The sequence below is a fragment of the Callionymus lyra genome, chromosome 3 (assembly GCF_982586985.1).
Source record: "Callionymus lyra chromosome 3, fCalLyr1.hap1.1, whole genome shotgun sequence".
Taxonomy (NCBI): Eukaryota; Metazoa; Chordata; class Actinopteri; order Syngnathiformes; family Callionymidae; genus Callionymus; species Callionymus lyra.
In genome coordinates, this window is record NC_141820.1 from 37982429 (window position 1) to 38006675 (window position 24247).

At 37.4% G+C, this 24247-nt stretch overlaps 1 protein-coding gene across 3 annotated transcripts in view; it reads right to left on the reverse strand.

The window, feature by feature from the left end:
* tbc1d22a (TBC1 domain family, member 22a) overlaps nt 1–24247 on the reverse strand; it is a 126141-nt gene that overhangs the window by 70688 nt on the left and 31206 nt on the right. The window contains exons 7-10 of one of the 3 annotated variants that reach the window (XM_087787832.1): nt 20705–20833; nt 19126–19188; nt 17929–17994; nt 12381–12495 (exon numbers count right to left, since the gene is read on the reverse strand). In XM_087787832.1, coding sequence (XP_087643958.1) covers nt 12381–12495; nt 17929–17994; nt 19126–19188; nt 20705–20833 — 373 coding nt within the window. The remainder of the gene's footprint in view (nt 1–12380; nt 12496–17928; nt 17995–19125; nt 19189–20704; nt 20834–24247) is intronic. The other 2 variants (XM_087787833.1, XM_087787834.1) reach the window with 2 other exon arrangements.

Consider the following 24247-nt stretch of genomic DNA (forward strand, 5'->3'; position numbering starts at 1 on the left):
GTCTGACATTTTCTGGTACACATTCAAGCTGTGAAGGAAGTGTGTGGGTTTGTTTTTTTTAATAGTGGATAACCCTCCAAAGAATCAATACTATTCAAGTTACCACAGAACACTGAAAATATTGTGACATAAAATGTGAGTGTTAAGATGCATCTCATTAAGATCCTGTGATGGACTTTGATGTGTGCTCCTTCCCTTGTTATCTATTCAAAATAGCACGTAGCATCACGCCATGATGACTGTGTCAATTGCGTCTCAATTGCATCAGGTCAAGTGGAACGCCTCTCACTGGTGACAGGATGATAAAACAGATTTTATTTTTATAGTTCACGCCTAGCTGACAGATGAAAACCAGATATAGAGGCTTGAGATCTGAAGCCTGGGCTTAAATTCATGGCTTTTTATAGTGTAGTAATTAACTTTGGCTAAAAATATTAAATAACCCCAGCGATTATTCACGGACCATAAATCATTTTTTGACAGAAGTATTTCTCTGGATAATTTCTGAGCACGATTGCTTTTCACAAAGAGCGATGGGAAGTCGGGGTGGTGAAAGTAGGGTTTTGGATCGGGTCGGATGTAGTTGAAAAGACAGGTATTGATTGTCAAAACAAATAAAAGCATCAGCATCATTAAAAAAGAATAATAAAAAAAAACACTGTTGTGGACATTTAAACGTGGGGCGAGCTTCTAACATTTATGAAAACATAATTTTACTCAATATCTTCACGTATCCTTGAAAAATATTGTGATTTAGTAAGTGGAGATTTGGTAGAAGGCTTATTTGAGTTATTTGAAATCAATTTATAAGAAAATAGAAAACTATATACATTTTAAAGGTCATTTCAGGAAGAAGAAAAAATAAAATCTTAGAAATGCAAATCAATCAGAGCCTCACTGTGACTGCATAATGCCCTGCTCAGTTCTCAGATCGGCTCATTATTTGGAATTTATTTTGGAATTCATGCAAAGGCAAGCAATTTGAGTTGGTCAAAGATTGGTGGTCCTGCCTTGAATGTTAACACCTGAAAGGCACCGTTTCCCCTTTATTTAGTTTTTTTTTATTTTCAATCTGATCCACTTTAAAGAGAACATATACACATACTATCATTCACACACCTACACGATAATAATTGCCATCGTTTATGAATCAAATAGTGAAAATAGACAAAATTATTTGTCTAGAAAAAAAATGTCAGTTATGGACTGTAGCAGTTGGAGGGTCTTCTGGTTTCAAACCATGTAGTATAAATATTGGAGCGGTTTGAAAATAAACACACCTTGAATAAGGACATTTTGAAGAAAAACTTGAACTGAACTTAAACTAGAAAATAAAATTCCCTCAAGATATGCCCCCAAGCCGGACTTGACCAATAATCATCTTTCTGTAAGAAGGCAGTCGTGAAACACAGTGGTTTTAGTTGGTTAACAAAATCAGTGAGTTTTTCTGCACTGACAAGCTTTCTTGGTGAAGGACGGGGAACACAGAAATAGAATCCAGTCGCGGCAGTCGTCAGAGTATTAGAGAAAAGAACATTACAGAGGTATGAAAGAAAGACATCGATACAATGAGACCCGAAGGGCCACGACCAGACGGCTGATTCAATTTCTTTGCTTCAAATGCTATTACTTAACCCTAGAAACATGGTGATTACCTTCCAAACCAAATAGACGAGTGGAGACTGAGATTAAGGTTGAGTCTGGAGCGAACCGCTGAGATAACATCAAATAAAATCTCAGAGCGAAAAGAATGCACACACAGAGTAATAATCTTTCTAAATGATTGAGGCAGAAGGAATTAAAGGAGGAGAAAGCAGATAAGGGCGAGGTAGAAGGAGGGTCTTGCTGGATGTCAGCATCTGGGCCCAGGCGATCACTGAGCTGCTCATTAGACCTAATAACAGCCGTTAATCAGGGGGAGACGTTGAAGAAAGGGCTGGGCCACCGGTGGCCAGACCGCAGGGAGGAAGACGCCAATATTAGTTAACCGACCGCGGTCCAAGATCCACTCTGCAGATTACTCTACACGGAGGCACATTTAGCAGGATATCAGGATGGATGTTGGGGAGGGAAACTTGTCGCCATCGTTTTGAATAATTAACTAATCCACATTAAAAAGAGTTTCTCCGAACATGTCACCGTTAAATTCAGAGACTGGAAAGTTAGTGTCCATTAATTCAGGCCGCTGAGTCAGTTTTAGGTGCCACAGCAATCCCTAATCTTGGAGTCTGCCTTTCATAAAAACTCAGTGGAATGAGTTCCACTCCAGTGAAGTATGAAAGTTCAGAATTCAGACTAAGCTCGCGCTGACATTGTGCTTCTCCGCACCCATAAATACTTTGATTTAGGTGTCAGGATTGGTATAGCGGGCGATAAAATGTTTGGATGGGTGCCTTTATAGTGGGAAGTAGCAGAAGGAAGTTGCATTGGAAACACTTTTTAATCCAGGACCTTCATAAATCTAGATCACATTACCACTGGAAACATGAGCAGAATTTATCATTCAATTCTGGGACGGCCGGCTAAATATTTTTGATATTTAAAGAGTCTAATTGCAACTGAGCACGAGAAGTATGACTGCAGGTTACAAGTTGTAGTTCTGCCATGCTCAGGTGGAACTGCTCAGGTGGAGAGGTTTGGACTCTGAGTGAGGAAGGCCAGATGCAGATGGAGACTTGGAGTGAAGAGGCAGTGGCCATGTTGGACAGAAAACGTTAAGAGCAGGAAATGCCAGGTAAAGTTTGAAGAGGAATTCAACCAATCAGGTTAATGGATGTGGATAACACAGGAATTGAGAGGATAGTATTGACTTAAGAAGTACAAGGTTGAGTTGGGGAAGGCTGGCTTGCTGTGAAGACTCATTAGAAAATATTATTTGAAACCGTTCGCACGGCATTTTATATGAAAGACTGACCAAAAGTATATACACACAGTATATACATGATTGTATACACAGAAAATCAACACATATGTGCAAATATATAGATGAATAAAAATGGGAACATAACATTGCCCCAAAAATCACATAACAAAACTGAAAATGAGTGTTGGCAAAAGAAAAACTTGACGAGAAAATGCACATTATAAAGGTATGTACGCAAGAACTTTTCAACAATTACAGGGCATGATCCAAAGGAACAGCAACTATTAAGTGTATTAATGACTGGATATCACTTAAAGATAAGTACTTCCTCAAGTGTCTTCTGTAATTTGATTTCTGACTTATTAACTTGGTGATTCTTTATGCAACACTACCTGGACCTGATAAATACAGAGGGGAGTTTTGTGAATACCTTTGCGGAGAAGTAATGGTTATGTAGAGTTGTGGCACAGAAGAGTAAAAATCCCCAAACTGATCTTTCAGGTTCCCCACCTGTGTTTGGTGATTCAGTTGACGGTGCAATTACTTTTAGCTTCATATGGCCACTTTGTCAATACAGATTATGTACCTGGAATTAATGGGGGAATTGGACCAATCCAAGGCAATAGTGTCGATAAAATATCATCAATACTGATTAGATCTATTGCAGAATAAGCAGCAGGCCATTTATCGTACTTAGTTCTAGGCAGCAAAATATAATTAATTTAGTGTTGGGAGCATGTGGACTTGTACTGGACTTGAAATATCTGGAACTATTTCAGATTTTAAATAATTTAATTCAAGTTCAGCACTGCATAAGATGAAAAGAATATACTTAGGCTACTAATATCAAAAAGGGCATCAGGCATTAAACGATATTTGGGTCTCAGCTTTATGGAGGACAGCCTACTTAACCCAACTGTTGGACTCTTTCGAGGCTTGGTTTTACTTAAATAATTCCCATTACACTTTTATCGGGTTGCAAAATATCCCAGCTAGTTAGGGCAGGAGGTCAAGTGGACACATATAAAAAGGAACAGGTCACCAAGTATTTTTGGAAGTACGACTGTCCGGAAGAACTTCACACAAGCACATACAAAGTATCCAGGTTTACTACAAACTAACACCTTTTTTAAACAAGATGTAGGTTTTGAATTAAAGGTAGGTATATAATATAAGTCAGCTCTTCTGAGTGCATCTTAAATAGGTTTGAAACTAATTGATCAATTAGGAACTCAAGTAGAATAACTGGACCTCCACATCAGGAAAGGCCTACTGCTAATTCTGAAATATTACCTATTATTACTATTATTAACAGTAATTAGGTCCATCAAAATGTGTATTATGATATTTATATTTATATTGCATTATAGTACTAGAAAAATATCAATGTTAAAAAAAATGCATTCAATGACAAAAAATAATTAAAGAAGTAAAAGGTTCTGCCGTAATGCTACTAAAACAGTAACCCCATACATTTATAAATATATTTCCCAGTATTTGTAGGTCAACTACAGACATTGATGGATGTTTCATGACAGAACCAATTATATAATATTTGTGAATGGAATATGATGATGACTAACGACGAAAACAAAAAGTCTAAAACACAATTACATTTCTATTAACTCAACTACTTGTCTCAGCAACACACAAGGAACACAATTTGTCCACAAAAGCTCTCAGTGGTCTTGTAATACATTCATTAAAAATGTTTTATCACTCTGCTCAATTTGTATAAAAACTTCATGAAATATTTTATAAAGCGTGAAATACCACACTAGTCCATCTTAAATAATGGAGGAGATGATTATTTTAATGACGGGCCTATAAAGAGTAAAAGAGGAGTTATTAAAAATGCACAGCGGTGATAATGATCTGTTTTCATTGAGAGCGGAGGAAAGATTGGATTTCTGACTAATGCCACAATTACGAGTCATAAACAAAAAAGGGGTGAGCTGAAAATGTTGGTGTTGAACCACATTGTCATTTCAAAGACTGGCTGTCTAACACAAGCAATGAAAGAGAGACGAGTGTTTACTAGAAAGGAAGACGTGACGGAGACTTAGAGGCTAAAAACAATACTGAGTAATTTTAGGCTGCAATTTAAGCTAAAACTTTCTGTGTCAGGCTAGAAAGATCCAGTTCTCATCCATCCAAGGTGTTCGAAACAAATTATTTTTTAGGTAAAAAATATGTGTCGTTTGCTTCATATATATGTTTACTACTTAACTTTTCTAGATATTGGTCATTTAGGTGAACAATTAAAAAATGTCATGTTTTTGTTTTAAAAAGTTTCATGGTGAAACATATCTAGTGTTTCACTTACTAAATTAAATAATTTATTTGAAAAGCTAATAATTGTCATAGTAACTTAGCTTTATTAAGGTCAGCACAGTCACCAAGCCTGTGATCCTTCACAGTATCAGTAAAATTACACATGACCAGAAGCAGCAGCCAAAAGTCACATAAATATTTAAAAGGCAAAGAAAAATTTTCAAACGTGCGAAAAATATTATCCTTTTCCCTCTTCTCATCACCACTGTATCAATGAATAGTTGGAGGTTTATTTATATATTTGCACATTTATAAGGCAAATATTTCAGTTTGTTATTAAAGTTGAAGGTTTCACCACACTTTTTGAATGTATGATAATTGTACGTTTTTTAATTTATTTAAAATTGTATAGAAAATATATTTTGGTTTGTTGTGATACTTGAAGCAGCACAACTCTGTTTGAATGTATAACAGTTGTTGTTTTTTATTGTGCATCTATGATTGATTGTTGGTTTTGTTATTTTACAAAGCTGTGTACTTGGAAGTGAAGGATTCTTTTTTTAAACATGGTATTAAAAGGTATCATGGTATCGAAAACATTTACTGGTTATAGGTATCGACTACTAAAACTTAGGTATTCTAATCAAGAGTTTTCTTTTCAAAAACCATTAAAAAAGTGAAAAAAAAAATCCTTAAATGATTAAACTGATTTTAATTGAATTTTTTCTTGTTTTATGTTCTTACATGTGGTTTACTGTATATTAACAAAAACTATGGTTAACTAAGATTGGAAGTGAGGGATAAGAATGATTGTACATAACCCGATGTCAGTCAGTGGTAAAAAGAGGTACTAAATATGGAAAGGCTGCAAGCGCCCGACCAAAGAATCCAAAAAATGACGGACAGCCAGAGCAAGAAGGCATGTCTGAGGATGAACTAGAGAAAGTAGCTTTCATCAAATTAGATTAATTTTGTGTCACACAAATTTAAAAGGGAAGCTGCCGGTGAAGCGTGAGCAGTGAAAGGGGCTCAATACTTGGTAAATGGGAAACCAGTTCACTGGCAGAATCAAAAAGAGCAGATTGTGAAATCAAGTGCATATTTTTCTGCATTCATCAAAGCTTCAAGTGGCTCTTTGGTGGAAAAGCAAGTATCCGGGGACCTTCAGGGTTTGAAAACACTTCTAAAAGACCTTCACTGCCACTTTCACAGCATCTGGTTGCTCCATCAAACAGACATAATGCTCCTGTTTCTCCTAATCTGCTCAATCTCTAAAAAGAACTTCAAGGACTTGTCTCCAAACTCTTCTTGACGGCTCTCGCCATGTTGGGCTAGTTTGTCCCTTTACCTCCGATTGCCCTCTTTTTTTCGAAGTAAACGTCTGTTTTAGAGAGCCCCTTCCTGACTTATTCACCATTTCCATTTCACAAAGAGCCTCTGCTGCGCTGAGGTGCATTTAAATTTTAAAATATACTTAACCTCCAACATTTCTGCACGCCTCCCACGAGATTCAGTACTTATGAAGCACATTTTCCTGCTCAACAAAGACCAAAAACACTGTAGTAAAATTAGCCTTCAAAGATACTTTTAGAAGTCAAATATTTTTACGGCACAAGCTTTCAATGTTGTAGTCTGACACTTCGAGAAGCATGGAGATCCAACAGTTCCACGGGTCCATGGTCTGGCCCTTGGCTTACCATAAGGACAGGTAACAGGGTGTCATCTGGACAATATGGTTGAGTTGGCTTCAAATAATTATTTCTATTTTAAACAATCTTTTCTCTGGTTGATGACAAGAGTTTACCTCAAACGTGAAGCTTAAAAAAAAGCCACAGTGATCCAAAAGGTCTATTTGGTCTATAGGCCCTTTTCTGTTGCTTTTGAAAACCTTTGTTTCATTTGAAGAAAAAACACTGTCTCTATTGTTTCCTACACATAAATCCATCAGCTTCATTACTACTCCTCTTGTCTGTGTGTCTAACTGTCTTCATCCCTCCAAACGTGGATCTATACTTAGACTCTGGCATGCAGATTACGTTATGGATCCAAGGACGATCAATGTCCATTCCACATTAAAGAAGGGCCGGCCACGGCTCCTTGGCCCGTCACTGCCCATCCCAGCCATAATGAGACGGACACTGTTGTGGAATGATTGGAGTGGAGCTACTCTGTGGAAGTCAGAATAAAAAAAAAAGCAGAGGAACATCCCGCAGTTCAGAAACTCTGGATCAATTCTTCTTGGAAAAGACTGTGTGTTGCTTCATTGCTCAACAGTCCATGTGGAAACGCAACATTAGTGGGATTCGTCCACACGGTAAACAGAACCTTTTGATTAACAGTCAAGTGCTAATGAAAGATGTTGAGGAGAAGTAGAGAGCAGAGTTGGTTTACAAGTTCAGACACAAATGCAATATTGTACCACTAGCCTGCTAATTAATGTCACTGTGTGAAATTGAAAAACCTCTAACCAAGCATATGCATTAAAAAAAAAAATAACTATAAGCAATAGAGATTTGATATATTTGCACAAACATCTGATTGCCTGCCCAAATTCTCCTGCACCACAAAGGCTGGAAGGAGCATCCTTTTTTTAATAATCAGGTAGATAGATAAATAAACTTTATTGATCCTTCTGGAGATCTCCTTTGTTTGAAGGTACTTTCCTTCAGAAGTATTAATGGATCAAAATCAAGCCTACAACTTGGACTCATTAGCAAACTTATTACGATCAGCACCCCACCAAATAACCTTCAGTTTCAGTTTGAACAGCCATGACTCACAAGAAAAATCAAATTTAATTAAAGGTGTTTTTCTTCAACCCAATCATGTACACACAAAAATGATGTATGCTTGATTTTAATTATTTGTGTCATGGCTGAAGAACAGTAAATCAGCGGGGCTGGTGATCCCATCAGTTTCACAACAGTTTCCACGGTTAGATGGTACGGAATTCTAACAGTAGGAGGAACAAAAGAAACTTTCCATCTTCTGTACATCTGCTTTCGGCTATCAATTAATCAGACAAAGCAGGGGTTTTCACAATCCTCCAGACATTGATTGTAAAACACCTCACAGAAGAACCCATGATCAAGAAAAAAGGATCAAGCATCTTACATCGCTCAAAAGTTTTGTTGATTCTAAGGCTCCTCAGTACAAGAAGAACAAAGAACAAGCTGACACTTTGAAGATCGGACATGGAATCTTAATGACAAATGTAGGGGGAGGTGGAGGTGGAGGTGGGGTGTCATTATGAGCCAACAGAAACAAAAGGGACTGAAAAATACACAGGAGCAAGAAATGAAGCGCCCACAACCAAAAGTCATTCCTCAAGTGATTTGTTAGAAATATTACAGCATTGTTTACAGATGGCATTTTTGAAGCTTTTGAAGGCTTTTTGGTTAAATATTAGTTTCACTGGAGCACATTTGATCAGGTTTGGTCATTAGAGTTCAAATGATGAAGTATTTGTTACCATCAATGAAGCTTGGTACTAACGAAACATTCATTTGAGATTCAAAGTATTAACTGTGGTTCAGATGTCTTAATAAATTTACGCAAACTATGTCTCTCTATGGGCAGTGCTGCTCTGGATGTACGCACACAACAAACTGATTTATTTTATATTCAGTTTTAAACAGTATGAGAAAAAAATTGTGGAAGTCACTTGCAGGTGAAACATCCTGGGCCATAAACTGGTCATCTGGGATTCTTGAAACTGCCACCTGCTTTCCCATTAGACTTGTTGCTACTCTTGTCGTTTACTCTTTTTTAAACATATATAAGATAAATTAACAAGAAATAATTGAATAGGATACATTAAATACATGCAGGATAATAATTGGCGAAAAAAAAAGATGAAAACAATTTGTAAAGAGTGTCTGCGAGGAGACCTTGGGACAGACACAAAACCAGACGGCGATATAATGCCTCCCTGTTTGGTTTTTTGATGAAAACCTAAGTATTTCCCCAAAATGCTACTTCAACACAATGTGGCGGGGCTTTTTTATGATGATAAGGTTCCAGGGTTGAGTCAATAGTTGGGTGACTTAGGTCAGACTGTCAAACTGAGCCTGAGAAACTTGGGTGTTGTATTTGATAAAGACATGTCTCTTGTTCAACACTGCAGAAAACTGACCAGAAACTGTTTCCTTCAACTGAGAAAAATCTCTAAACTTGGGAAAATGTTGTCACAATATGATCTGGTTGTGAACAGTTTGTTTTCATGTCTAAACAAGAAGGAGCTGTCTCCCCTCCAGTTGATTCAGAACTCTGCAGAGAGAATTCTGACCCTCTCTAGTAGAAGAACTCACATTTCTCCGATCCTTAAAACTCTTCACTGGCTTCCAGTTTCTTTCAGGATTAACTTTACAATTCTAGTTCTTACTTTCAGATCTATTTATGGTCAGGCTCCTCCTTACATCAGTGATCTGATCCAGCCTTACACCCCAGCTCTGGCTCTGAGGTCTGTGGATCAGAATCTACTGATGGTTCCTCGCACACAGTTCAGGACCAGAGGAGAGAAATCCTTCCAGGCTGTTGCTCCTAAGCTTTGGAACAATCTTCCTCTCTCTCTGCGCTTCATGGCTCTACTAACTCCTTCAAGAAACATCTTAAAATATTTTTATTTGAGCTTTTCCCTGATTTTCTGGGAATCCCGTGTCTTCCTCTGTCCTGATCTTTTTAGTATATATTTTATTGAGTATCGTTTTGATTGTTTAAGCGCTTTGTGACCCTGGAAAAGTGCTCTATAAATGTAAATTACTTACTTACTTTAGAGTTTAAGCGAGAAAATCTGGAACCATGTGAGACTTGAGCCTGGAAAAAGTATGTTTGCTGTTGAGCATTCTTTGGTCTGAAGGAAAGAGAATTTAGCATATGTAGCCTTAAGGACAGTTGTGACAACTTCCAGACACTCATGTCATGTCATATATATATATATATATCGCAAACAGGATGGGCAGTAAAATGGACTGGTCCTGCAACACAGACCATGTGTATAAGAAGGTTCAGAGTAGACTGTACTTTCTGAGGAGGCTTCGATCATTTAACATCTGCAAGAAGCTCCTCTGCATGTTCTACCAGTCTGTGGTGGCCAGTGTCCTGTTCTATGCTGTGGTGTGTTGGGGTGGAAATGTGTCCAAGAGGAGTGTCAACAGGTTGGACAGGTTGATCAGGAGGGCTGGTTCTGTGGTTGGAATGAAGCTGGACTCACTGGTGACAGTTGCTGAGAGGATATCATTGAACAAACTACTGTCCATCATGGATGATGACAGTCATCCTCTGAACACTGTCATCAGTGAGCAGAGAAGCAGAATGAGTGCACGAATGCTCCTACCCAGGTGCAAAACAAATAGACTCAGGGACTCATTCATCCCTCGGGCTATTAAATTGTACAATTCTGAGTCTGGGGGCAGGAGTGGAGTGAGAGTATCTGGATGTTCTGTTCCATGTTAGTCTTTGTATCTTTGTCTTTGTTGTTTTTCTTTCCTTGACCTATGTTCTTTGTCTTTGTCTTTAGACTTAGATTGTGTCATCTTGTTCTTCCTCTTTATGTTCTTCTTATTTTATTTTTTATGTATTATTTTTTATTGTTTATGAAAAATTGCTGGCTATTGTAAAAAAACAATTTCCCAAAGGAGACCTCCTGAGGGATCAATAAAGTTTTACCTTACCTTACCTTACCTTATATATATATATACAGTAAATCTAGATACTAGATTCAAGGACTTTCCTTTTTATTTTAACTCAATAAATGGGGACTTGAAAATGACAGCAGTTCAAAAGGACATCAAACAATACCATCTCCATTGTAAATTGCACCAGGCCGATATTCCATCTGCGAAGTATAGTTCAGCGCTCAGGAGAAGTAGATGTATGTAAACGTACAATAAAAATGATAAATTCAGTTGACTCTGTACTTCATGTTTATATTGTGTGAAAAATGTAGTCAGGAACAACCTCTAATTCTATAAGTGGAATCCTCCTAAACATCAATCAATGTGGATTAAAAGTGAAGACCAGTGTGTCTATCTTTACGAAACATGTTTGTTGTATAAAACACTCAAACTGCTGAGCTGCTGCTGAAGAACTTAATCCATTAAAAAGTGTTGGTAAAATACTGTAAAATACTCTCTGTAGAGCATCTCAAACTCCAGCAATGAACAGGCTTTCAGTGAAATCTCAATAATGGCCGGGATTTATGTAATCAGCAAAGCCTTTGATGTTGCATCAATACCTGCCAACAATTTCATTGTTTACCCATCTGCAATCCAATTCTCTCCAGTGGGCTTAATGAGAAGAGCACAATGTGAATGACTTTCAGAATTCTAAACCTATGATGTTGTTGGCAATATTCAACTGTATACAGGAAATAATACATTTACAGTTATAATTGTTTGGTAAAAGTTGGAAATTGTTCGGTAAAAGTTGATCATTATTTGACCACAGATTAAAATGTTTGATAAAAGATGAGGTTGTTTGATTATGGTTTAAAATGTTATGATTGCACGTGTAAGACTGTGTATTCTTCTAAATTTAAATATATACTTCAAGATGATTGAAAGTACTAGATGAATTTGTAACAAACAATGAACGACACAACAGTTCAGCTTATATGTGAAAACGACCCATATACAGGTCTTTATGTTTATCCATGATAAATATTTCACTCGCAAAACACATCCTTATCTCAGCTCTGTAACATTTTCTTGGCGTGATTAAGTCGTTATTTAGAAGCTTCAAACATGGATTCACTCTCTCGATAGACATTTGAAGTGTCTTCGGTCTTATTTTGCATTTGAAAGCCTTGGCTGACGCGTCACTTGACAGACATTCAATGATGCTGATGATCTTAAATGAGAGTACCATCTTCTTATAATCTTGTCTGTTGTATTCAAAATTCTTTTTGAGACATGCAAGTAAAAGTCATTAGATTTTCGAACAGAGAAGATGATCTCAAAGTAGCTGATGCTTTAACACGCTTTTCGACTGCTAGGAGTCTAATAACACATGGTGTGTTATTCGACTAAGAGGTGAGGGTTCATGAGAAAGAGAATGAAAATAGAAAAAGGTGAAAAAGGGGTCTAGCTGATCTGAAGAAAAGCCAGAAAGTTATGAAAAGAAAGAACATCTCTATTTTCTCAGAGTTGATTTCTGTGACCCAAGCTGATGAAGCAGCAAATTAAGTTTTCGGGGCGCATGCAGCTCTGAGCTGTAGATAGCATTTGTTCAGAACCAGACTCACCGATGTACTCGAAGACGTAGACGACAAAAAAAGGCGTGACCAGATCGTTGATGCCTTGGACGTAGCCACTGGCCGGATGTCGAATGGCCCAAATGAAGAGGATCCTCTCAAAGATCTTCCAAACACAAACCAAAAACACTGAATTAGCATCACTTGAAAACAGCATTGATTGTACAGTGTTAGAAGTGGTGAGTTAGTAGGTCTAGAAATGCAAGTAATCACGTGCACTCAGAACAGATTAGTCTATGGAAGAATTTAGTCAAACGTTTCAAGCAGAATGAAGAAGAAAATTAATTATCATTAAGTGACATTGAAGTTTTAATGGAAATTAAAAAACTCCTTTTACATTTGCCTTTATCTCAGCTAATATGTTGGAATTACAGTTTTTGAATCCCAACCTCCGTCTGTTTTGATGCTTACTCAAACATTTTGTTAAACTATTTAAATAGCATGGTTTTTTAACAATAATTATTTATTATCACGTTAATATTTCGAAACAAGACATTTTCTGGACTTTTCAGGTGAATGTGACTCAAATAAAGTATAATCAAATCACTTTTACTTCAAAACAAGACTTAAATAGTTGCTTGGATTTCAGTTTTTGCAGTGTAACTGTGGTTTAGAGGAACTTTTAATGATACTAGTATTATATAATGTGTTTCCAGTGTAGGACCGCATTATTTGTGGTAACTAGTCTGCCACTTCTCAAATGGAAAAGCAAAGAGAACGTTACTTCTAATCATTTCACTTTTGCTTTTAATCAAGAAGCCAAGAAAATGAATTGTCCTTTGAATATTAGTAAATGTTACTCTCATAGAACACCTTAAAATGTCACATAATAACGTCAAAGTGTGACGAATGGGTCATTATATTATTACTTTTGTCAGAAGGCACCAAATAAAGTAAATAAAAGCGTTTCTTATTCACATCATTGAACTCCACTGAATGATTATATTGGCATCACCTCTGCGGTTGTATTCATGGTCAGTGTGTCTAACATCTCTCTGCTTATGTGCAGAAAGGAAATTCAGATTTTTGTGGCCGTGTTTCGATGTTTGGTCTTTTCACCAGCTATCGCGCTATCCATCACGTTCACGTTCATGTGACCCGTTTGATGAAGCGGACGCAACTTCAACACAAAGAGACGAAACAAACTCCTCTAAATAATGTAAATCTTGCGTTCTTTCCTTAATGTGCTGTGTCTGCAGGACAAGATTCTGTTTATCTGTTGTATTGCTCTGACTAGATCCCATTAGTTCCACAACCACAGCAGCCCAAATTAGGATGATCTTAAAAGGCGGAATGGAAATTGCTATAACTAAATATCATGGTGATTAATCCAGTGAACACGAGGATGCTTTTGACCGCCGGTTGCACAGCGTGAAGTTGTTTTATGACGATAGCTACTCTACGCTAATATTGATTTGCTTTAAAGTCTGTTACACAACACAAGCGCGTGAGATTGATAAAGCTCCTTAAGTGCTTAAGTAGCTGAAGAACAAAATGTGTGTGAAAAGTAACTCAAGTGGATTAGTAACCAATTTACAATGGACAGTTAAGCTGTGGTGGGAATGTAGCTAAAATGGTAACTCAGCTGTATGTGTACATAAACTCAATGACTGATCAACTCCAATAACCTTTTTTCGTTTTCATCCATTTTTTCAACTATGATATCTTTTTTGAGATCGTTATCTTCATTTCTCCATTTTTTAGGCTTTTAAATTGTCCTTGTGCACCCCACTAACATGCAGATCTGAAGTTTACTTTAATTTAAAACATTATTTCATAACCAGGACATTTGCACAAGCACACCCCACTATGATGAAAATGCCTTTCGAAATCTGAAATCATCCGTTTTAATTGACAACTGATAGGCCCTGAATGGGCGGACCGAATGACAAAGACAAGAAAGAGAAGTAAGCAGCCATTTGGTTCATTTTACGTCTACATTTATCTGCATACTCACTGCTTATGCATTTGAACATTTCTTTGGAGATTCTGTTTTTGATTGTGACTTTTCAAACATGTTTTTACACTGTTGACACATTTTTAATTTTCTGTAAATAGATGGATCATTTTGATCCCACAGAGGAGAAATTAATTTGTCTAGCAGTATTAAAACATCCATCCATACGAACATTCAACAACAAATACAATAGATACATACAAAACATATAAAAATAAATAAATAATTCCAAAGTTGCCAACATAAAAAATGGTGCATGTCAAGCATGAGCGAAGCGTAGAGATCTGTTGTAACATCTAATGGCAGAAGGAAGGATCTCTTAAAATGTTCCGTTCTGCAGTGTATGGAGAGGAGCCTGTTGCTGTGGTTACTCTTCTGAGCTGCCATTGTGCTTGAAGTAAATCAATCACCTATATACTGTAGATTAGGACTAACAACTAACAACAAATTACCAGTAAATACAGAACTTTGTCTTTCAGACCCTTTAACTTTGGGGTATTTTCTTTTTTAGTTGTTACATCATATTTTAGTTAAGTGAAAGTTTATTTTATTAAAATCTTATACATTTCTAGATTGCACACACTTTTTTACAACTATAGGTTGAAAGAGACTTAATTTTAGTTTGGTCTATAGCATTTTTTTTTGTACTTGTATATTCCACATTGCTGCATCATGATACAATTTATTTTCTTTTCCTTATCTTGTTCTTTCACTTGAGACAATTTGGATCCAGAAAAAGGCCACAGCCTCTTCATTTGAGAATTGCTTGAAATACTGAGAATTAAAAGGACAATTGCAGCTCTTGGACCTAATTATGGCGCAAACATTCCCTTTCAAGCCTCAAAGTGTGATTGCTGGTTATCAGCTTCTTGGCTATAACTGGGATTGTTCTCGGAAATCAGGATGAAACGCAGACACTTAAGATAGCGCACAGGAAATCAGTGCGAGAATTGCTTGAATATCCTACTCCGGCTGAAATGGAACAGACAGTTGACTGCCTTCCATCTCCACTTTCATCCCTTGCGAGGCCCTGCGAGAGTGGCGCAGCGAGACAAACAACAAAATGAAATGAAGCAGAGGTGATTTTCAGGTGGCGCGGCGGCGAGCATAACGACATAAATAAAAAGCCCTTTGGAGTCGGGTGCATACCAATATATGCAATGCGGCGCCTGAATATCTCAATGGTGGTTCGCTTTGCGCTCTCGAAGCTAGTAAATGGGGATACTAGGGAATAAGACATAGATCCTTAGAAGCAGTACAAGGGGGTGGACGTAATGCATACACCGGTCACTTCTCTCCTCTTATTTCTTCTACTTTCCACCCTCGACAACAGATGATGCCTGGTGTTCAGACACACCTTCAGGCACCGTTAATTAGACTCCTAGCTCGAACACACACTGTCAGGATATCTTGTGACCCGATTATTTCGCGCCTCATTACACGTTTAGACATTTTTGCCTTAAATGGCTTTTCGGGGCAGCCATGCTATGAGTGACATCACCTCCCAGAAGCACTTAAATAATGAGATCCACCTCACCTGGAAGAAGTGAATTAATTTTTGCCAAGAAGTTTTAAATACTCCCATCTCAACACTGATCTGCTCAATGTAGTCAAAACTTTTAAATAGTTTTAGCACCTGATCCGAAATCAGGCTGAGAGGCAACGGCCACTTTTCTGTTGACACAGTGCGATTGCTATTATTTTGATGCACAACACAGGAAGTAATGAGGAGCCATTACAGAGATCTGACTCATCTCTCAGATAGCTCAGTCCGACTGCACCATTTCATGACATTACAAAACCTAGATTACACCGCTGCCAAGTATCTAGCAGCCACAAGAATAAGTCTCTTGTTTTTTTACTCAATAGCAACATTTGCAAGCTAACATCATAATCTTGACCAAAGAGATATGAATTTTGATGTGATCATCAGAGTTTCCAACTTAAAGCAGTCAAGATTTGGCGAAAAGTGTGATCCTGTGAACTGAGCGGATGTACGGGTGAAGGGATATCCTTAGAGAATCATGCAGTATATGACAAAGGCCCAACGGAGAAGCCACAAATGTGGTATTGTGGACGCCAGAAACAATCTTTTCAAATGAATGCATTTTTCAGACATTTTTTGGTATTTCATGTCATTAAAATAAGTAAAATTAGGCCTGAAAAGCTGGGTTGATTGTAAATGTGTATTAATCAGTTGTATGTAGCATATACAGTGGTATATGATTTTGTAAGTTTGCCAACTGACAAAGACAAAGAAATGAACGGTCTACATGTTGAATGGCAGCTTCAATTTAACATTGAGAGACAGAATATAAAAAAGAAAATCCAGAAAATCACATTGAATGAAATAAGTATTTGAACCCCTACCAACACGTTAGTTAGTACTTGGGGGAGAAATCCTTGTTAGCAAGTACAGAGGTCAGATTTTTCTTGTAGTTTATGATCAGGTTTGCACAGATCTCAGTGGAAATTCTCTTTGTAGATGCTCAGCAAATCCTTAAGGTTCAGAGGCTGTCGCTTTGCTACTCGGAGCTTCAGTCTCCTTCTCACCCAGCTTCTTGCCAATGGTCTTGTAGCCGATTCCCGCCTTGTGCAGGTCTAAACTCTTGTCCCTGATATTCTTATACAGCTCTTTGGTCCTGCCCATGATGGAGAGGTAGTGTCTGATCGATTGAGGTGTCTTTTATACAGGTTTAACAAGTTGAAATTAGTAATACTTTCTTGAAGTGAAAAGACTAGTGTATGGAGAATTCATTGTGGAGAATTCTGCGGGAGGCAGAATTGTTTGTTTGGTAGGGGTTCAAATACTTATTCTGTCTCTCACTGTTAAAATGAACCTGCCATTAAACATGTAGACTGTTAATTTCTTTGTCAGTGGGCAAACTTACAAAATCACTGGGGGATCCAATACTTATTTCCTCTACTGTATATTAATATTTACATCAAGGCAAGGAAAGACACATTTGATTAGAAGAGCACAAGTGTGTGTCAGTGTGCATATCAGAGTTATACATTTGTTGGAATATTATTCTCCACGGTTTGTGGACATCGACATGCTAAAGTACAAGTAACAGTAGGTTTTAGATGTTTGTTGTTTGTTTCTATCCCCCCTCTAAATGCATGTGTACAAAAATGCTGTTCAATGTCCTATTTCTTCCTAACTACCAACAATTAGGAGTATTATTGTTGTTTGTTACGCTTAAATGCCTGTGAGGATTTGGGGATCATTGCTCTTCTATAATGTTGCAGTAACAACCTCTGCTCTGTTTACTCGCACTAAAGACTCTCTTATTGGAGTTTATAATATGCAAAGAAAAAGGTTTGTGCATTTAATCTCATGCATTAAACATAAGGGCTTCATTATTTGCCGTTAGTTTTCCACCCATGCACACCATGCAGTGCTAGTGAGTCGGGCTTTCCTCACTCCACATGCCGAGGCAGATACAATTCCACTTTATCGACCGAGCTCAACTGTTATTTAGTGTTTCGCTCGTATGATACATCACATCTGCCCCACAAGTGGAGAGTGAAAAGCCCGACAGGTGAGTCTGTGTATGTGTTCTGTGGGTGGTTGCTCACCTCTTGTACAGAAGCTTGTTGGAAAAGAGGAATAAGAGGATTAGTTCTCGGTATGTCAATGTGAATCTGCAGAGAGAGAAGGGGAGAGAGAAGACAAACACTAAAGCAACGGCCATGTTAGATCAGAGGAGAGCAACAGTTAGTGGACTCCAGTCCTTGATTCTTGGAGGTAGATTTGAGGTCTCTGTGGTCTGAAATGGAAAGTGGTGATGGTCGTCTTAGTCATGATCAGATCTCTGACATAAGTACCAACCTCCAACTTGAAGCTATTACAGTCACCTAGCATATGTTCCACCAATTAATTGCTATAAGCTGAAGTAAGTCTAGATCCAGGTGATCCTGTCTGTTGGCAAATAGATTATATCTAGTATTGTTTTTAAACTCTTAAACGCAGGTAAATTAATATTTTAACTTTGGTTCAATGATGAAAAGTGTGTTGGACGTTTAATATAGAAAAGATGGCAGGTTTATTTTTTTGTTTTCATAGCTGAACTGTTCATTGTAATGTAAAAAATGTACTTGATGATTAGACTTTTTATATTGAATAATTATTAATTAATTTAATTTAAAAAAATAATTAAATTAACTTAAAAGCGACCTTTTCTTTAAAATATAATGTTGAACAACCCTTTTTTTTCTCTTTGTCCACGATTAAATTGTAAGTCAACAAGTGTATTATTTTATTATTTATATTCATAAATGTTCAGGTGCAGTCAAATGTTGCGATAGATTTATATACTGTATTTCAATACATGTGGTAACGGTTACTGCACGTCAACAAAATGACATACTTTACATTTCAGTAATTTAATGAATCATTAAACCTGTTTTATTTAATTAATAATGTTTTAAAATGTAATAAATGAAAACTTAAGAGGTTTCAAGTTTAAAAGGTTTGTACGAAGCAAAGGCTGAGATGGTAAAGTTGGAGATTCGTGCGAGGCTGTTTGTATATGGAGCAGTTCCTGGGAGGGAACGCCGTGTGAGTGTTCTGTGTTCAATGGGACCACGTTTACACCATTTCAGAGTGTCGACCCAGCAGATGAACAACATGACAGGCAGGCAGATTCGTCAGAAGGGAGCCAGGCGGATGCACAACAGCGGCTGGAGACGTGCCAACACGAACTGTTTTTAGAGATCGATTGTCCGGTCGGTGACAGAACTCGAGATGGAGCGGGATATTCCTGCCCGCCTTACCTCCGTCACCTTTGGCTGCAGCACCAAAGACTCAGGACTCATCCTGGGAATGTCTATGTGAATCTGACAGCGACATGGGAGAGAAAGTGTTAAACACAAATACAAAGACACATTGTGGCTCACAAGTGGGACACTTTCATCCACCTGCCTGTCATATCTGGCTTTGAGGCTGAAAAGAAAAAAACACTTCTTTGTCAGAAGGTCAAATGAATGGAAGGTCAATTTGATTGCAAGATCACTCTTAAGACATTTTAATTATGAACTTTATAATGTCCTTTCAAACCTATTAGACAGAAATCTTCATTTGAATTCCTATTTTTTTTAAAGTCAAAGCTGGCAAGTATCCAACGATTATTAAAGGATACGAAGCTTAAACGCAACAACGTTCCTGAGAATGTGTTTTGTTCCTTGATCCTCTTCAGCTTCTTCTTCTTCCTCTTGGAAAAATCACTACATCGTCACATTTGATGTGTATTATATTTTAAAAAATGACAGGAAAAATGACAAAAGAATAGAGAGGCACAAGACCAGGCAATGATGAAGGGGGGAAAATCGAGAATACAGGCAAGGCAATAGATGTGGCGACAACAGTGGTATCAGAATAAGGAAAAGAGTAAATGGACTAATGCGTGGGAACTGATGACTAAAGAGTTGAAGAGGGAGGAGGCTAGAGAATCTGTGGTAATGCCATTAATTGACCTTAGTATAAGAATCAAACAGTTAACATCAATTGGTTTACAATCACATTTAACAAATCCAACACAGTTCTTTTTGTTTTAAAGAAACCCCCAACCATGTACCGATGTCAGTGTGGTAGCCAAACATGTTATGAACAAATATAATCACTTAAAGAGGGGAAAAAAGCAGCAGAAGAAGAATCACTTGAAATTACTGCTCATACCATCGACACAAACAATTTTGGAAACAGTCCACTTTTGGCAGAAGAAGCGGCAGGAAGATGTGATCCAAATCATCATCATCAAAACAAAACCTAACAGCTTTCTGGCAGCGTGCAGAAGAGATCAATGAGAAGCTGGAGAGAATATGAAAAGTGAGTGGTTTGTGCCAGAGAAAGCACACTTTGATGTTTCTTATCGTTACAGAATGAATGGGAAGTAGTTGAGTGTTAAATGAAAGAGTGTGCGAGAGAGAGGGAACATGGATGATAAACAGACACAAGGAGAAAAAACTCTACTATTCTTTCTGGCTCAGAAAATAATATCCAAAGCACTTTCCAAGTCCATGCTGAGAAAAGTGGCGACTCCACATCACTAAGTAGGTGATCAGAGATCACAAAAACAGAAGATAAAAGTCCCTCTATGTGACTTAACTGAGAGTAATGAGCCATAGGTTGATGAAACTTACTGGCAATACTGGTTAAAAACAACTATATGTTATGAATCAGGAGCCTGGGTTTGGAAGGATACATTTCATATACTGCAATCAGTAAATAACTCATGCTGTGAGTCGTTTCGTCAGATTTGCTTGTATTTGTTATTAAAGAATACGTTGTCAAGAGTACATTGTTAATCAAAAGACATTTCTTCGCCAATAACAAACGTCCCGTTTGGCATCATACCTGTCTGTACGTGTCCTGGTGGTGCTCGTCATTGCGCGAGTCGTAATATTGCTGGATGAAGCCGAAATATTCCTGCCTCTTCCTCTGAAGGACACTTTCTCTCCGCTCGGCGTTGGCTGGCAGGTAACCCTGAGAGACACACACACAATGAGAAAAAAGAAAATGAAGTGTCGAGGTGCGGGGGGAGACGGGGAATTAAAATCAAGCCAAATCTTATAAAAGTCAACTCAACTAGAACAGAAGTGAAAGCGATTTTCAAAAAGCAATTTCAATGCAATGATGTCTTCCTGAACCTCTACCAGGGACATGATGATGTGTTGTCAGTTTATCCGAGCTAAAGTTCCTCAACCAGATTGTCCAAAAGCTAGTAGCTACTTTTATCTATTGCAGAGGCAGCAGCCACAGTTAACATGTTTCCTGATTGTAAACCGTTGACGATGAGGATCCGAAGCTAATATTGAGAGGAATAGTAACTACAGTATCAAACATGCGGAATAGGGAATTTGTAAAGAGTCAAAACTATTTTTTATGGGTTTTTTCAGTCAGTAAAATGTCATAGCTATTGATTTAGGAATGTAGTGGTTATCATTAGAAACATGAATTCTTAGATTAAACTATTTTATTTCTTATCCTAATTCTTCAAACAAATTAACCATTATTTCTACCACACCTTCAGATCAACAAAACGTTGAATAAAACAAGCAGCTAGAAACATTTCTACATTACTATAGATGAAGTTAGGTACAAGAAGCATGGGGTTCAACTTTCTTTATAGCTTTTGAAAGGAGGAATGAAGATATGTGTGGATCTTCTTCAGACTTCATTCAGGTTCACGGAATAAAACACGACACCTGGGACGTAGTCAATGCAGCACTCAAGTTTGCGAAGAAAACTTTTGCAACCAAATGCATTAGGGCCGTCCGGGGTGGGACCTGCGTGTGTTTTTTGTTCGACTCCCTGGAGTTCATAAGACTGTTTACAGGATCACACATTTATGGAAGTCAAGCAGCCCTGCTTATGCAACAAAGCGAAAGGCTACAAGCCCAACAACAAATCTATTACACAAGCGTTGCTGTGACAAGCGGCTGTGAAATATTCAAAGTCCTCCAAACAGTGTTCAAACAGGCCTGCTGGCACAGAAGACTTGTGAGAAGAAATGTGATTGTCTCGCACTGATGTACTCCCTCACATGTCTTTTCATTGTCTTGTGTTATTCACATGGTAGCATAAACTTTCTGAATTAATGCTTTAAATTAAACCCACTAAGCGTGTTCATTATAATCAAAGCACATATTTCATAATCAGTTCAAACGTATTTAGAAGTCTTATGTATTATGAATAAAATAATAAGTCTGGACTATTTGGGATTGTATAGCAATTTTATCTTCATTTAAAATGCAATCAGAAGATTCACTATATAAATAGAGGAACAAACAGTTTTCATATTTTAATTGAAGTCAAATACTAAGTGGAAGTGCCACATGTATCTGATTTGATTTTTTGATCTGATTTTTTTGTAGGGCCCAGCTACCTATGTATTACTGGGAAAATTATACCAAAAAGCGTAAGTGTAATGCAGCCTTTAAGACCACTAGACAAATAAAAACCAGCCAAATTTGTCAAATGTGCCACAGTACAAGGTCATACAGAGATTTGTTGGTGAGCAGGAGGATTCAGTATTTGATGTGGTTCTTTATTGGGAGCTGCTGAAGATCTTTGCTGATCTGGGCTTTCAGGAGGCGTAGAGAGGCTCAAGTATGTCTCGAACCGCCAGGGTTTCCACCCAGAGTGATATTGAATACAATACTGTTCACGTCATTTTATTTAAAGAGACGGCAATGAGAAGCAAAATAATTGCAAAAATTGAGCATGAAAGCTTTTCCACTCTGACTTACATTTGTATGTTTTGCTGCGGTATTGATGAAAAATGGTTAAAATGTATCAGATGACTCACACAAAGAGCGAGGGAGATGTATTTCTTCCGCGTCATCTCAAGAAAATGCTGTTGACAAGATTGTTCAGGCGGGAAAGAAGTTATAAAAGTGTATCAATCAATTTCCAAAATAAAACACCACTGGCAGACATTGAATTACACTTGACACAGACTAAAAAATAATCATTAAATCACACCAGGCATTGTGCATCAAACCACCCTCTTGTAGAAGAGAAAAACACTTCATTTGTCAAGCATAACTATGGACTGTAGGAGGTTAACTAGGGAAAATTGTCACAATCAAAGAAGAGAAAGAAAAGTCATCTGTGTTGTAATTAACTTTTTTTTTCTGCGTGGCATCCTCCCTCGACTACTCTCTTGTGCTATATCGGTAAAAGTCTTTTAAGCTTTTTTTTTTCAGCATTCCTCATAGATTAATTTGAGTACATTTAATAAGATTTCAGTTGGATGATGTTAAACAACCTCTGAATGTAGATTTGACTGGAAACACAGGGAAAGATCCGACAAAACCATTGTTTCACCAACATTAACATTTCTGCAGCAGATGAAAATCAATATATGGGATTACATTTTTATGTGCAGACATATGTTGATGATGTTTGTTTTCCAAACATCTTTCTTTGTTATTTAGAGTCTGGCTTCCTCAAACTAGACACAAGGCAGAAAAGTGAAAACTAAAGTGTAAAACCAGGGAATCTTTCAAATGCAAAAGCAACATTATATATATAAATATATAGTATATATATATATATAGTATATATACAGTGTATATATATATTTATGTTTTATTATCGTTTGTTTAGAGAGACAGGATGCAAGAGATGAGAAGATTTAGAAGGCTTATTTGTTTTGCTTATCATTTTATCGTCAAAAATACACACTATAAATTTGCCTTATACATATACAGCATGTGCGGAGACCCAAATAAAAGTTTCAGATGTGAAGTTGAACAAAGACAATAATAAGCAGTAAGGGATACCAGAAAAATGATAAAAAGCCTTTCATGACTTTTCAGCTAGTGTTTAATGAATCTTGATGTATGTTGTTTGTGAACTGGTCAAAGAGAAATGACAGAAACAATTTGTTGTATTTAATAAAGCAAATACTATTAATATTTTTTTTTTTTATTCAGGGTATTTTAGCAAAGCAATGGACAGAGGAAGGCAGGTAAAAGGGGGAAGAGAGGGATAAGCTAGAGCGGCAGCAGACAGAGAAAAAGGACACAGAATGTTGGCGATGCCAGAAAAAAAAAGAGGAGAAAGACAGGCATAGCAGTAATGATGAGGATGATGAAGATAGGTTAAAGTTGAGGAGGCTGAAAACAACTACAGGAGAGGAAGATGGATAATGATTAATCTGATTAAGTCTTTTTGTGGTATTTATCTTCAGAAGAAATAAACCCAGATGGTATCACATTGTGTCCCTGCATTTGTTTTAATTGTTTTACTCTCACAGACTTCTCACTCATGGACTTCCCCCTCGTCTTTCTCCTCCTGCTGCGACAGGCTTGCCAGGCAGTTTGTACTCCAGTAATCAGGGCCTGCAAATCCTGTAACTTTTTCCACACTCGCTACCTGCCAAAAGGCCGA